The 14422-nt window shown below is 53.3% G+C and overlaps 1 protein-coding gene across 5 annotated transcripts in view; it reads left to right on the top strand.

The window, feature by feature from the left end:
- Positions 1 to 651: 651 nt before the first annotated feature.
- Positions 652 to 14422, top strand: part of LRP5 (LDL receptor related protein 5) — a 123815-nt gene continuing 110044 nt past the window's right edge. For all 5 annotated transcript variants that reach the window (XM_027532741.1, XM_027532739.1, XM_027532742.1 and 2 more), the window contains exon 1: positions 652 to 857. In XM_027532741.1, the coding sequence (XP_027388542.1) occupies positions 767 to 857 (91 nt within the window). In that variant the 5' untranslated portion in view covers positions 652 to 766. The remainder of the gene's footprint in view (positions 858 to 14422) is intronic.

Genomic DNA, 14422 nt, shown 5'->3' with positions numbered 1-14422 from the left:
GCGTATCCTAATGTCGAGGGTATACGTTCAGTTTAAAAGTCAACCTCAAACCTACCCCGATTCCCCTGCAGCTCCCACCCCTCGCCATCACCCGCTTCTGTCCCTGCCCCGGCCCCGCCTGGCGGTCGCCTTCCCGGGCCCCCTCCCCGGTGAGCACAGGTGTCGTGGGACCGCCCCGAGGAGGACCCTGCTGGGGTGGCTGCGGTCGCCGGAAAGCGCGCGCACCTGGCTAGGGGCGCCTGGCTTCCAGCCCCGAAAATGCCTGACCGCGCGTGCCCTGGGGCAAGCCCTTTCGCACACCCCGGCCCCGTGCCTCAGTTTCCCCACCGGGCGAGCTCGGTCCTGGCCGCTCTTAACAGGTGACACACCTGCTTCCGGGGCTCGATCCGGCCCCAGGCCCTGCGGGGTGCAAACCGGGCTCCCGCCCCCGCGGAGCCCCGGCGCCCGGCCCCCGGGGGCAGGGGGCGCGGGCAGAGGCGCTGGGACCCCGCGCGCGGCGGTCGCCTCGCAGCGGGCCGGCTCCGGGGGGCGCCCGCAGGAGGGCGCGGCAGGCGCGGGGGGCGCGGAGGGCGGCGGCGGCGGCGGCGGCGGGGGGCGGAGACGCGGCTCGGCTTCCGCTCCCGCGCCTCCTCCCTCCTCCCCCGTCGTCCTGGCCCGCGGCGCCCGAGGGGGGAGGCGGCAGGCGCCCGGAGCCGCGCGAGGAGCCCGGCAGCCGCGCCATGGAGCCCGAGTGAGCGCGGCGCGGGCCCGTCCGGCTCCGGACAACATGGAGGCGGCGCCGCCCCGGTCTCCCGCTCCTCCTCCGCCGCCGCTGCTGCTGCTGCTCGCGCTCTGCTGCAGCCTGGCCCCCGCCGCGGGTAGGTGGGCGCGGGCCGGGGGGACAATGGCCCGGGCGTCCGGGCGACTCGGTTGGCCCCGCGGCCAAGTGCGCCGCGCCGCCGCCGAAGCGACTTTGCAAGTTGGGGGCGAGTTGGGGCGCGCGCCGCGGGGCCCCGCCGCCCCCCGCCGCGCCCGCCGCCCGGGGGCCGCGCGCGGGCCCTTTGTCTCGCCCGCCCGGGCCCCTCCCGGGGACGCCGGGCCCCGTCCCGCGCGTCCCGGGCCGGCGAGCAGGGCGCGCGGGCGCCGCCAACCCCGCCAGGTGCGGCGCGGGCGGGTTCTCACCTGCCCGGGCCCCGGGGCGCGCTCGGAAGTGCGCTCGCCCGGAGCCGGCCGGGCGAGGCCGTGCGGGCACCGTGGGGACCCCGGCCCCGCGGGCAGGCACGGAGCGGGGACGTTCGGCCTGGAGGCAGGCCTGGCCGCCCTGCGTCGGGATCTCTTTTCCCGAGCTTGTTTCCGATGGCCGCGCGGCCGGCCTGCGAGCTCCAGGAACTGATTTAAGTCGCAGAGAAAGTTCTGAACCCCGCGCGGGGCGGCCTGGCCTGCGGCGCTTCCCCTTTCATCTGCGTCGCTGTCGGTTTCCCAGCGGACTCACACCTGCCAGGTGTGCCCGGCCGACTCGGAGCCCCCGTCTGGGCCGCTGGGGCCCCCAAATCGTGACACCCAGCGGGTGTCCATCCCCGCGGGGCCCGGCTGCGTGGGGCTGCCACGCGGGGTGACGGGGTCCCAGCCTGCGGCGTGGGGGCCTCGGCTGTATACACACACCCCCTTTGGGAGATCAGAGCCTGGGGACCTTTCTCTCCAACTGTTGGTGTGTCCCAAGGGGTGGAGTTGAGGTCAGGAGGACTCAGGAAACGAAGCGCCTTGTGAAAAGCTACACATGTTCTTTTAATTTGGAGATTGCCATGTGGTTTTTGAAGCAAGCCTCTCTCGCTACCTAAACCATTCTCTTCCGACGTGAGTGTTTTGTTTTTCTGGAGTGTGGCTGGCCCAGTGGACCCCGGATCGGGAGTCCTCTGCGCCCTGGGCTGCTCTTCTGCTGGTGGCAGTTGGGGGTGGGGGGCCTCGGGTCCCTTTGTCTGGGCCTCTTTAAGGCAAACAGCTGTCTCCCTGAATATTTCCAGCGAGGACACTGCAGGGAGGTGTCCTGGCCTGGCTCTGTGGTCACATTCCCGGGGCTGCGGCCCCTCCGCTGAGGTTTGGGGGGGCGAGAAGGGGTAATTCCTCAAGTCCTCTTGCCTCCCAGCCCCGATCCCCGGAGACCCCTGGCAGTTTCAGGCTGAATTTGCCTCTCTCAGGAGTCTGTTTACATTCTTGGCCCCGTCTGATACCAGCGAAAAAACAATGACAGTATCTGGGTAGTTCAGGCCGACACTGCTGCTTCTCTTTCCGGAAATGCCTGGATCACGGAGGCAAAAGGGTTTTTTTTTGGTGGGGGTGGGGGGGAAGATGTTTGTTTTAAAGGTGGGGTTTCTCTGCCGGCAGAGTAGCTTTTCACTGCGTTGCAGTTTCGGATTTCCTGGACCTTGGGGTGGTGATGCTGCTGGACTGGAGTGCCTGTCCTGCAGTTCGAGCCCCCAAGGAGAAGGATCACATTTGTGGAGCTTGGTCGCGTAGGAGGCAAAAAATAGAGTTGATTATTTTAACATTAAGGAAGCATGTCAACACGAGGTTTTTAGAGCCCCAGCTAATGTGGTAATCTCGTCCTAAAATGGAAGGAGAGGGAGGGAACTTTCTGCAGAAACTATTTTGACTGCTCTTGACATGTCATGTCCCTGATTTCTGTGTTAGATTTATGCCACAGCCCAGAGTGGAGCTGGTAAGTTGGTAGCTAATTATTTTTCCTGATTGCTTCCTGTTGCAATTTGAAGGGGTGAGCCCAAGGAAATGCCTTTGTTGGAGTGACCCTGGAGCTGGGAGTGGTGGGCCCCAGCTTCACGGCCGGGGTCTCTCCCTTTTGGCCCCACTGCACTGGCCCCGGGACCACCCCCGGGAGTGGGGTGGTCCTGCAGATGCTCACTGCCCGGCCCGCAGGTGAGCATCGAGTTAACTAAGTGCAGTGGGGAGTCCATGGAGAGTCTGCTGGCAGGACCCTCTGCTTCCCAAAGCGGGGGCCCACGTGCCTGTAACCCTCCCGTGCAGTTCCAAGAATTTACCCAGTCCACCCGCGCGTCCCAGCATTTGCTGTGGCCATCCCGTCGTATTTGGAACCCGTTTAATTTCAGCTGCGCTGTGTCACTGCTCAGGCATTTAGCAGAATTTGCTCACGGGGTGGTGGTGGGGGCTGTAGTTAGGTGAGGACTTCCTGTCCTGCCGCGTGGGCTTGCCAAGGCTAAGGTCGGGGGCCCTGGGGGTCAGACCCCTTGGGTCTAGAGCAAGGGTCCCCAACCTCCGGGATCTAATACCTGTTAATCTGAGGTGGAGTTGATGCAATAATAATGATAGAAATAACGTGCCCAGTAAATGTAAAGCATTTGAATCATCCCCAAACCATACCTTTCCCCCATCCTCCCGGTCTGTGGAAAGATTGTCTTCCATGCTATCCGTTTCTGGTACCAAAGAGGTTGTGGACCACTGGTCTAGAAGCTCAGTGGCTATTTGACTTTGGACAACTTACTTAGCTTCTGTGTATCCTGTGTCCTCACCTGGTTCCTCCCCCTGCTCGGGAGTGTAAAATACTGCCTGTGAAACCCTCTGCATGTCCCTGGCTGGGGGAGGAGCTGTTGGTGGCAGAGCTGTGGTGCCTGTTGGGTAATAAGGTCCTTGATCTTTCTGGCCTGGAAGGTCTAGCAGCTCTTATCACACAGTCTGGATTTCCCTCCCGTGTGGGACCTTGAACATCCCGTCCGCTGTCTGACTTGTTTTTCGCGGCAGCACTGGGTGAAGGGTATTGTGGTGGTGACCTGGGCTGAGCCTTGATGGTGGGGGGCGCTCGGGCAGCTGACTCCACCTTTGTGTGTCTCAGTTTTCTCTTCTGTAAAATGGGCGTAACGGTACTTCCTCCCAGTAGGTCACTGCGTTGACACATGCTTGACGCTTGTACCATCTCTCTTATTGACGCTGTCACTGTTGGTACCTGCTGGAGTGCTGGGGATAGGATGGGGTAGAATGGTGGAGGAGGCCCGGGCCTTTGCTGTCAGGGTGTCTGGCTGACAGGAAGGCAAACAGAAGCTGACTGTGCAGCTCTGGGGGAGGTAGGCTCCGTCCCAGGACCCTGTCCTCAGAGACCCGGTGGTCTCTGCTGAAAGAGGCCAGGTCAAGCTGCAGAGTCTGGATGTGGTCCAGAAGGCACTGGAAGCTTCCGGAGACTTTAGCTGGGGGAGGGAGATAGGAAATGCAGGGGAAAGGTGTTGAATTGATCTTTTTTTTTTCTCTTTTGTTAAATTGAGGTGAAAATCATGTCACATAAAACTAATCATTTTAAAGGAGACAATTCCGTGGTTCGTTCGCAGTGCTGTACAAGCACCCCTTCTGTCAAGATACAAAACATTTCCCTGGGCCCAGAATAAAACCCTGCACCCTTTAAACTTCCCACCCCCTACCCCAGGTCTCTATGGCATTGCCTGCTCTGGATACTTCATCCGCAGGGACTCTGGCTTCATGCTCAGCGGAATGCTTTCGTGGCGTGTGCACATTGCAGCGTGGGACAGCGCTGCACGGCTGGACAGGGCACATCTGCTCATCTGTCCACCCGCTGATGGGCTGACCTTGCGTGGGTGCTTCTCCCATCAGGCACGGGCTCGGAGCCCATTGTCCCCATGGGGTTTGTACAGCGGAGCCTGTTTAAAGCTGGCCTGGGGACATGACCACATTAGCTTCAGAGATGGGAGAGCCCATGGTGAAGGGAGCTTGGCTGGGGGACAAACTGAGGGCCAGTGCTGGCCTCTGGTGGGGTGAGGGCCTCTGGGAGGTAGACCTAGTGGACTTAATACTTCGATATCACAGAAGCCCTGGAAGGAGCTGGACATTTGTGGCTTACAAGGCCCCTGGGATGGTCACACGCTCTCAGAATGGGGAGGCTCTGATGGGAGTGGGGGCTGCGTCCAGCCCCTTCCTTTGCTGGGCCTGGGACATATTTGTGCAGGAAGCAGCGGGCTGTCCACCCTGCGGGCGCCCCGGGGACACTGCGGATCAGAGCGCTGCTGATGTGGAGGCCAGTGGGGACAGCAGGGACCCAGAGAGCTGGCCCCGGGGCCCCTCTGTTGCTGTGGGCTGCTGTCTGCTTTCTCTCAAGCTTGGGAAGTGGTTTGTTAGCTCTGGGACTCAGTTTGCTCATCTGCAAAATGGGGAGGATGGCGTGTGTTCTTTGAGGGTGCTGGTGGGGGTTCTACGAGGAGGAAGCTGCCTTCTAGACTGTCCGTCATGGGAAGGACACGGTGCGGGGGGAATCCCATTCCTTTTTGTTAAGCTGTTTTTGTTTTTTTTTTTCATAGTGAAAACTTTTATATTTGGAATTAGCCAGCTGGACTCAGTTTAGATGATCCCAATTTTGTCAGCAACGTCTGAAGCATCATGGCCAGGAGCCAGTGGGACGTAGGGCTTCTTCTCCCTCTCAGGCCTGACCAGATTATTGACCTCAGCCACGTCAGTGTCACAGAGCTTCGCAGCCTGTTTAATTTGGTGCTTGTTGGCATTGCCGTCCACAGTGAGTTCTGTTTTCTTCATGGCTGACTTGGTGGTAAGGGGGAATCTGATGATGGCACAGGGGTCGAGTTTGTTTCTCCTAGGGCCGCTCTTCCAAGGATAGCTGGGCTGCCTCCTGAGCCGCAGTGTTTCGGGCAGCCGGAAGGTGGGTGACATCCGGATGATCTTTTTTTGTGGCTGTGGACACCTTTCAACACCGCTTTCTTCGTCTTCAAAGCCTTTACTTTGGCTTCAGCTTTAGGAGGGGCAGGGGCTTCCTTCTTCACCTTCGGTGACATCTTCATAAAAAAAAAACAAAACAGTTAAAACCGAAATGTATTTATTTATTTGTGCTGCACTGGGTCATCTTTGCTGCACGGGCTTTTCTCTAGTTCTGGCGAGTAGGGGCCACTCTCTAGCTGCGGGGCAGACTTCTCATTGAGGGGCCTCTCCTGCTGCGGAGCATAGGCTCTAGGGTGCTTGGGCTTCAGCAGTTGTGGCTCCCAGGCTCTAGAGCACAGGCTCAGTACTTGTGACACGTGGGCTTAGTTTCTCCCAGGCCTGTGGGATCTTCCCTGATCAGGGATTGAACCTGTGTCTCCTGCACTGGCGGGCAGATTCCTTACCACTGAGCCACCAGGGAAGTCCCAGCCATTTCCTTCTAAAAGAGCCCGAGGGTCTGTCCCAAACACCCTCTTCCAGTGGAAGGCTGGAGAAGCGGAGAGGTGACCAGCTGACCGCAGGCTCCACGTGGGGCTGGAGCCTCAGGATCTGATTGCATCGGTGCCCAGAGTTACGTGTCCACTGTCCTCTGTCCCCTCCTCTCGGGATCTCTCTTGCCCAGCAACCCCTGGGAGTTTGTCATGGTGATGTCACCTCTGAACCATTTTGCAGGGGTGGGAGATACTGTACTTTCTGGGTATTTTCTTATTTGCTTTCTTGGTTGGTATCAGAGTCACTGGGGCTTCCCTGGTGGCTCAGCAGTAAAGAGTTTGCCTGCAATGCAGAGGACGTAGGTTTGATCCCTGGCATGGGAAGATCCCCTGGAAAAGGAAATGGCAACGCACTCCAGTATTCTTGCCTGAAAAAAAATCTCATGGACAGAACAGCCTGGTGGGCTGTATATAGTCCATGGGGTCGCAAAGAGTTGGACATGACCTAGCGACTAAACAACAAAAACAATATTTAATTCATTGTAGAATTTTTTAGTACTTTCAGTTTGCCTGGTGTAGTTTTTCTAGTGGTTAAACTGAGGCAACAGTTAGAACTGGACATGGAACAACAGACTGGTTCCAAATTGGGAAAGGAGTACGTCAAGGCTGTATATTGTTCCCCTGCTTATTTAACTTACATGCAGAGTACATCATGAGAAATGCAGGGCTGGATGAAGCACAAGCTGGAATCAAGATTTCCAGGAGAAATATCAATAACCTCAGATATGCAGATGATACCACTTTCATGGCAGAAAGTGAAGAGGAACTAAAGAGCCTCTTGATGAAAGTGAAAGAGGAGAGTGAAAAATGAAAAAACTGGCTTAAAACTCAGCATTCAAAAACTGAAATTATGGCATCCGGTCCCATCACTTCATGGCAAATAGATGGGAAACAATGTAAACAGTGACAGACTTTATTTTGGGGGGCTCCAAAATCGCTCTAGATGGTGACCGCAGCCGTGAAATTAAAAGACACTTGCTCCTTGGAAGGAAGGCTCTTACAAACTTAGTGTATTAAAGGGCAGAGACATTACTTTGCTGACAAAGGTCCAGATAGTCAAAGCTATGGTTTTTCTAGTAGTCATGTATGGATATGAGAGTTGGACCATAAAAAAGGCTGAACGCCGAAGAATTGATGCTTTTGAACTGTGGTGTTGGAGAAGACTTTTGGAATCCCTTGGACTGCAAGGAGATCAAACCAGTCAATCCTAAAGGAAATCAACCCTGAATATTCACTGGAAGGACAGATGCTGAAGTTCCAATATTTGGCCACTTGATGCAAAGAACTGACTCATTGGAAAAGACCCTGATGCTGGGAAAGATTGAAGGCAGGAGGAGAAGGGCATGACAGAGGATGAGATGGTTGGATGGCATCACCGACTCAATGGACATGAGTTTGAGCAAGCTCTGGGAAGCCTGGCGCGCTGCAGTCCATAGGGTTACAAAGAGTTGGACACGACTGAGCGACTGAAGAGAACTGAACCTCTCTTCGGCTCTGCTGTGTCTGTGACCTTGCCTTTCTGGTATCTCTTTTTTTGTGGAATCATATGGTATTTGCCCTTTATGTCTGGCTTATTTTAATGCTTTGCTTCTCTGCTCACCTGTTGCTGGACACGTGGGGCTGTCTCCAGCTTCGGCTGCTGTGGAGACTGCTGCTGCGAACATGGGTGTGCACGGATCTGTGTGAGGCCCTGCTTTCCCTTTGGGGGGATTTACCCAGAAAAGTGAAATTGCTGGATCATGTGGTCATTCTGTATTTAATTTTTGAGGAACCCTGAAGCCCTCTTCCATAGCAGCTGCACCATTTTACATCCTCCCCCAGCAGCGTACAAGGGTTCCAGCCTCTCCCCATCCTGGCCAGCGCAGGTTAGGGCTGACACTGTCTGGGCCCCACCAGCCTGGCAGGTGTGAAGTGGTTCCCCGCTATGGTTTTGACTTGCGTTTTCCTGGTGGTTAATGATGTTGAACATCTTCATACATGCTTGTTGGCCACTTTCTATTACAAATGTGTTTATATTAAAATGCATGTATAATATATATGTTATATTAAAATTCATGCATAATATATTACATATATATAATGTGTATATTATACATGAATACGTATAACTTAAACGCTTAACTGTGCGGTCCCTCTTTCTGTGAAAACCAGTGTCCTCGATGGCCTGTTTTCTCCCCTCGGAGGTGACCATACCCCCAACACCTTGTTTAATGTGTTGTTTCGTTTCGAACATGTACTCATTTTTTACATAAATCCTCTCATCCTATAATCTTCTCTTTTTCATTTGCTGTTGTGTCACTAACATTTTCTGTATCTTTACTTTGAGATTTTCAGTCTTTTTTAAAAGCTAAGTGATATTTCCTAGTGTGGTACTTAGTCGCTCAGTCGTGTCCGACTCTTTGAGACCGCATGGACTGCAGCCCACCAGGCTCCTCTGTCCGTAGGGATTCCCCAGGCAGGAATACTAGAGTGGTTTGCCATGCTTTCCTCCAGGGCATCTTCCCAACCCAGGGATCGAACCCAGGTCTCCCGCGTTGCAGGAGGATTCTTTTCCATCTGAGCCACCAGAGAAGCCCATTTCCTAGTATGTGGACAGCATATTTCATGGCTTTTACCCAGTGGAGGAACATTTATGTTTTTCTAGGCTTTATTACTATTACAGGTCACGACACAGCGAATAACATTGCATATGTACCTGTGCGCCTGTATAAGCTCTTTTGTATGATAACCTTCCTCATCAAAGAGTAGATCCATTTATACAATTTTAAAGATACTGACAAATTCCTCCAAAAAGGCTACACCAGTTTCTACCCTATCAAGCATCTCTGAGGGTACACATTTTTCCCTCTCCTCTCTGTTGCTAGAAATTACCAGCTTCTATTTTTTTAAATCAATTTGGTTAAAAATTATAACACACTTTGATTTGTTATATCTCCTGGAGTTTGGTCAAAGTCATGTCCACTGAGTTGGTGATACCAACCAACCACCTCATTCTGTGTCACCCACTTCTCTTGCCCTCAGTCTTTCCCAGCATCAGAGTCTTTTCCAATGAGTTGGCTCTTCACATCAGGTGGCCAAAGTATTGGAACTTCAGCTTCAGCATCAGTCCTTCCAATGATTCAATGTTCAATGTTCAGGACTGATTTCCTTTAGAATTGACTGATTTGATCTCCTTGCAGTCCAAGGGACTGTCAAGAGTCTTCTCCAGCATCAGAATTTGAAAGCATCAGTTTTTCGGTGCTCAGTCTTCTTTATGGTCCAACTCTCACATCTGTACATGACTACTGGAAAAACCATAGCTTTGACTATGGGGACCTTTGTCAGCAAAGTGACGTCTCTGCTTTTTAATATGCTGTCTAGGTTTGTCATAGCTTTCCTTCAAAGGGCAGGCGTCTTTTAATCTCATGGCTGCATTCACCATCCAAAGTGATTTTGGAGCCAACGAAAAGAAAACCTGTCACTGCTTCCACTTTTTTCCCCATCTCTTTCCCATGAAGTGATGCCATGATCTTAATTTTTTGAGTGTTGAATTTTAAGCCAGCTTTCTCACTCTTCTCTTTCACCCTCATCAAGAGGCTCTTTAGTTCCTCTTGATTTGTAGGAACTCTACTGATTTGTGGGCTTCCCTTGTGGCTCAGCTAGTAAAGAATCTGCCTGCAATGCGGGAGACCAGGGTTCGATCCCTGGATTGGGAAGATCTCCTGGAGAAGGGAAAGGCTACCCACTCCAGTATTCTGGCCTGCAGAATTCCATGGGCGGTATAGTCCATGGGGTCACAGAGAGTTGGACACGACTGAGCGACTTTCACTTTCACTGCTGATTTGTAGGAGCTCTCTTTATTTGGTATGGACATGAATTCTTTAATGTATTTGCTCCAGATTTTTCTTCTGGTCTGTAGCTAGTCCTTCTTGTTTTTAGTGGTTTATTATTCCAGAAACATCAGAAAGTTCCATGTAGTGAAACGCAATCTGTTCTCTGATGGATTCTGGGTCCCATGCCTTGTTTCTCTATCCCTAGATGGTAAATGCGTCTTCCTTTATTTTCTTCCAGGACTGTTATCATTTTGTTGTTTTATATTCAGACGTTGTTCTTGTTTCTTTGTGTGTGTGGTTGTGGTTTGGGGATATATGGTATGAGGTAGGGGTCTGACTTGTCCACTCCTGCCCCCCAGTAAGGGGACAGGGAGTGGATGGTGTGGCTTATCTAACCCTAAGCCTCATTCATGTAAAATGCCACTCTCTCACCTACGGTGTTCTCAGGTGCTTGCCTCCTCATTCTGGAACCTTCCCTCCTCTCTTGACCCGCCGGTGTCTTTCTGTACCAGCCTGCTGCTGTTTTTAATCTCTGCAGCACCGTTGTATATTTTGAGATCGATTGTGAAATTACCCTTCCAGTTCCTTTTGAGAAATTGTGTTGACTCTCCTTGTGCGTTTCCTCTTTGGGAATAAACTTCACAGTCAGCCTATGAGATTCTGTCGTTTGCTCTCTTGATCTGGGGACAGCAACTGGTGACATGCGATGGGTGTCGGAGGGCTGGGCTTTAGATGTGGTCTCCGGCAAGCAGTCTGGTCTCCGGCTGTGGCGAGAGATACGTGTGCGGCCACGATGGAGCTGGTCTTCGCATTTTGGGTTGCCGTTAGCACGCGGAGCGCTTCAGAGGCGTTGTGTCTGCCGGACGGCCTCGCCCACTCCTGCTGCCCGCCTCCCGCCCGCGTCCGCTGGGGACACAGGCTCTGGTGCAACTAACTCCAGCGCTAGCCTGGAGGCAAATATAATTACCTCTTAAATGATTGCTCTCCTGCCCTCGCTCATTCCAGAACAAAATGTGAGCAACTTTAATTTCTTCCCTGGGCTGCACCCCTCTATTAACCCAGATGGGGAGGCGGTATCCGCCTAGCAGAACTCTCAGGAAATTGCTCAATGGGCATTAAAGGCCGCCTGAGTGTGTGGCCCCGGCCCAGACACGTGAGCGCGGGGGCCTGGGGCCTTCCAGACCCGCCTCTTGTGGGCAGCTGCCACCCTGGACTCCGCCCTGGAATGAGCAGGCATCGTCCTCAATGGGAGCGAGGGGATGGCTTCCCCACAAGCTGGTTGATGAGCAAGGTGTGTTCTTGAGCTAGCATTCACTGGGGAAGGCCATGGCTCTGAATTTTCCCCAGAGTGAGCTTGGTTCCCCAAAGAAGACTGGATGTAGGACTGGGGTGTGGTGGCGCCATCTCAGCCGCCTGCCCTGATTCCTCTCTACTCAGATTGGAAGTGGGGGGCACTTTGGTGCCCGTTCTTCCTCTCCTCTCTGGATGTGGTCTGTCTCCCTTCCTTCCCAAACCCAGACTCCCGGCTCTGAGGCCTCCCCACGGGCCCTCACAGGGCCCCACAGAAGATGAGATTCCGGGTAGAGGATTACATCAGCTTCTGGTTGTTGCTCAGTCCCTAGGTCGTATCTGACTCTTTGTGACTGCTTGGACTGGAGCCCGCCAGGCTTCTCTGTCCATGGGATTGTCCAGGCAAGAATACTGCAGTGGGTTGCAGTATTTCCTCCTCCAGGGGATCTTCCTGACCCAAAGATCAGATCTGCATCCCTTGGCTTGGCAGGCGGATTCTCATGTCACCTGGGAAGCCTCGCTTCTAGTTGGTCTCAGCTTTCCAGAACCTTCCCCTTGCCCATTTATCTTTCATTCTGGCCAGATTCATTTTTCTGAAGCTAGTTTCATTACGTCCTCCCCCTTTTAAGAAAATGTACACTGGTTTCTGGGTGTCCAGAGTTGAAACGTTTTGGCCTGGCGTTCCACGCTGCCTCTGAGCTGGCATTATTCTCTGCGCTCCAAGGTGAGCACTTCTCCAGGCAGATCCCTCTCCTCCGAGTCCAGGGTCTCCTTTGAGACCTCCCATGGGCCACCCAGTCTGAGGGCCTGGGGGGCTGATGTCTCCATCCCCTCCTGCTGCTTCTGCCTGGTGTCTGGTGGGCAGAGGCCCTGAGGATGCCCAAGGCCTCGTCTTCCTGGGGAGTGGCTCTTCCCCATTCTTACTCCCTCTGGCCCCTAAATCTCCTGCCTGCATCCCAGACTCCACCCTGATGTGTTTCCTGGGTTGTAGAGCACCCGTCCTGCTGCATGACAGAAGGCTTCTGGGGCCAAGTGTGGGACCCCCTCCCCTACTTAGAACCCGTATTTCTTTTTTAAAGATTTTCTTGACCATTTTTAAAGTCTCCTGAATCTGTTACAATATTGCTTCTGTTTTATGTTTTGTTTTTTGGCCATGAGGTCTGGGGGACCCTAACCCTGACCAGGGATTGAACCCATACCCCCTTAATGGAAGGTGAAGTCTTAACCACTGGGCTGCTAGGGAAGTCCTAGAACCCGTATTTCTGAGGTCTGTGTTCTAAGATGAAAAGTGAAAGTGTTAGTCATTCAGTCATGTCCAACTCTGGAACTCCATGGACTGTAGCCTGCCAAGCTCCTCCAGGCAAGAGTACTGGAGTGGGTAGTCATTCCTTCTCCAGGGAATCTTCCTGACCTATGGATCAAACCCAGGTCTCCTATACTGAAAGCAGATTTTTTTTTTACTGTTAGAGCTGCCTGGGATTCTAAGATGGCCTGCTATAAATAAAGCTGGCCTTTGTTTTACTTCAAGAAACCCAGCGAATCTCAGACATACTTGCCTGTGACGTCTTGGGTCCAGATAACACCTCCCCACCTCTTGGAAATCAACCTTGAACATTCATTAGAAGGATTGATGCTGAAACTGAAGCTCCAATACTTTGGCCACCTGGTGTGAAGAGCTGGCTCATTGAAAGAGACCCTCATGCTGGGAAAGATTGAAGGCAGGAGGAGAAGGGCATGACAGAGGATGAGATGGTTGGATGGCATCACCAACTCAATGGACAGGAGTTTGAGCAAGCTCCCAAAGTTGGTGATGGACGGGAAAGCCTGGCGTACTGTGGTCCATGGGATCGCAAAGAGGCAGACACAACTGAGCGACTGAACAACACCTTCCACAGCCCAGACCGAGACATCACGGGGGGCCTGACACCTGCATTTTTCATTCGTAGTTTGTATCGTCTTTCAAAATAGTGTAGAACATTTTCAATCATGCAAAAATAGTGGGGAGTGGTGGGAGAATGATTTTTATGCTGAAAAAGAAAGCTTGTGTGCTTTCGAGTGACAGCTGCAGAATAGGAAGCTGAGTGACAGATACTGTTAATGAGTTTTTAGGAGTTGAAGCATTAAGAGAGCATTGTCCCTTTAAGGTTGCTCCCTTGAGAGATATTTTAGTTCTTTTCACAGTTGTATCACTTGTTAAAATTGAATCTTGTAGCGCTTGTTAAAATTGAAAAATTTCTTAACTAAAAATAGGACTTTTAGGGACATCCCTGGTGGTCCAGTGGTCAAGACTTCGCCTTTAGATGCCGGGGGTGTGGGTTTGATCCCTGGTCGGAGAGCTAAGATCCCACGTGCCTCACGACCAAAATGCAAAACATAAAACAGAAGTGATATTATAACAAATTCAATAAGGACTTTAAAAATGGTCAACATCCAAAAAATAAAAAGAATCAGACTGTTTGTCTTTTCTATATTTAAGCAAGTTTGCGGTGTTGGAGACTTTCTGATTAGGTATATTTATCTCTATATCGTCTTATTTAGTGTCCATTCAAAGCATTGGAATAAGTTAAATGAATTTTTAATGAAGAGTTGCCCCCTTGGACGTCTGAAGCTTGTTCTGGTCGCATTGGCACTGCCCGGCATCCGCGTGAGTTTGCTCGGTACCATTTGATTCCTGGGCTTGTGCTGTGTCGTGGGCAAGCGGGTGGTGCCTGGCTCCCGAGCCTGGCCGCGGTGGGCTTGCCACTTCTGCCTTCTTCTTTAAGAGACTCACCACTCTGCCCGTGGCCACCGCAGCCCTGATCCTCGCCTGGCTCTCCGCTGAGGCTCTGAGGCTGCCCAGAGCCCACGAGCTGCTGACTGCCTGCTCAGGGTGCCCCAGAGGAGGAGTGGCCTGTGCTGGCTTTTACCATGTTGCCTGTGTTGGCAGCGCTTTCTCCAGCTGGAGTGTCGGCTCACAGGGCTGAGGTGCTGGTTCTCTGCCGAGGGGTGCCCAGTTCAGGGGACCCGGGCATGCCCCCCCTGCCTGGAGAGCACAGTCCTGGTTCCCTTGGTGCAGGCAGTGGTCTGCCCTTGGGGTGGCCCATCCCCACCTCCTTCGAGCAGTGAGTG

This window comes from Bos indicus x Bos taurus, chromosome 29 (genome assembly GCF_003369695.1).
Source record: "Bos indicus x Bos taurus breed Angus x Brahman F1 hybrid chromosome 29, Bos_hybrid_MaternalHap_v2.0, whole genome shotgun sequence".
In the NCBI taxonomy this organism is placed as follows: Eukaryota; Metazoa; Chordata; class Mammalia; order Artiodactyla; family Bovidae; genus Bos; species Bos indicus x Bos taurus.
This window is presented reverse-complemented; position numbering and strand designations above follow the sequence as displayed.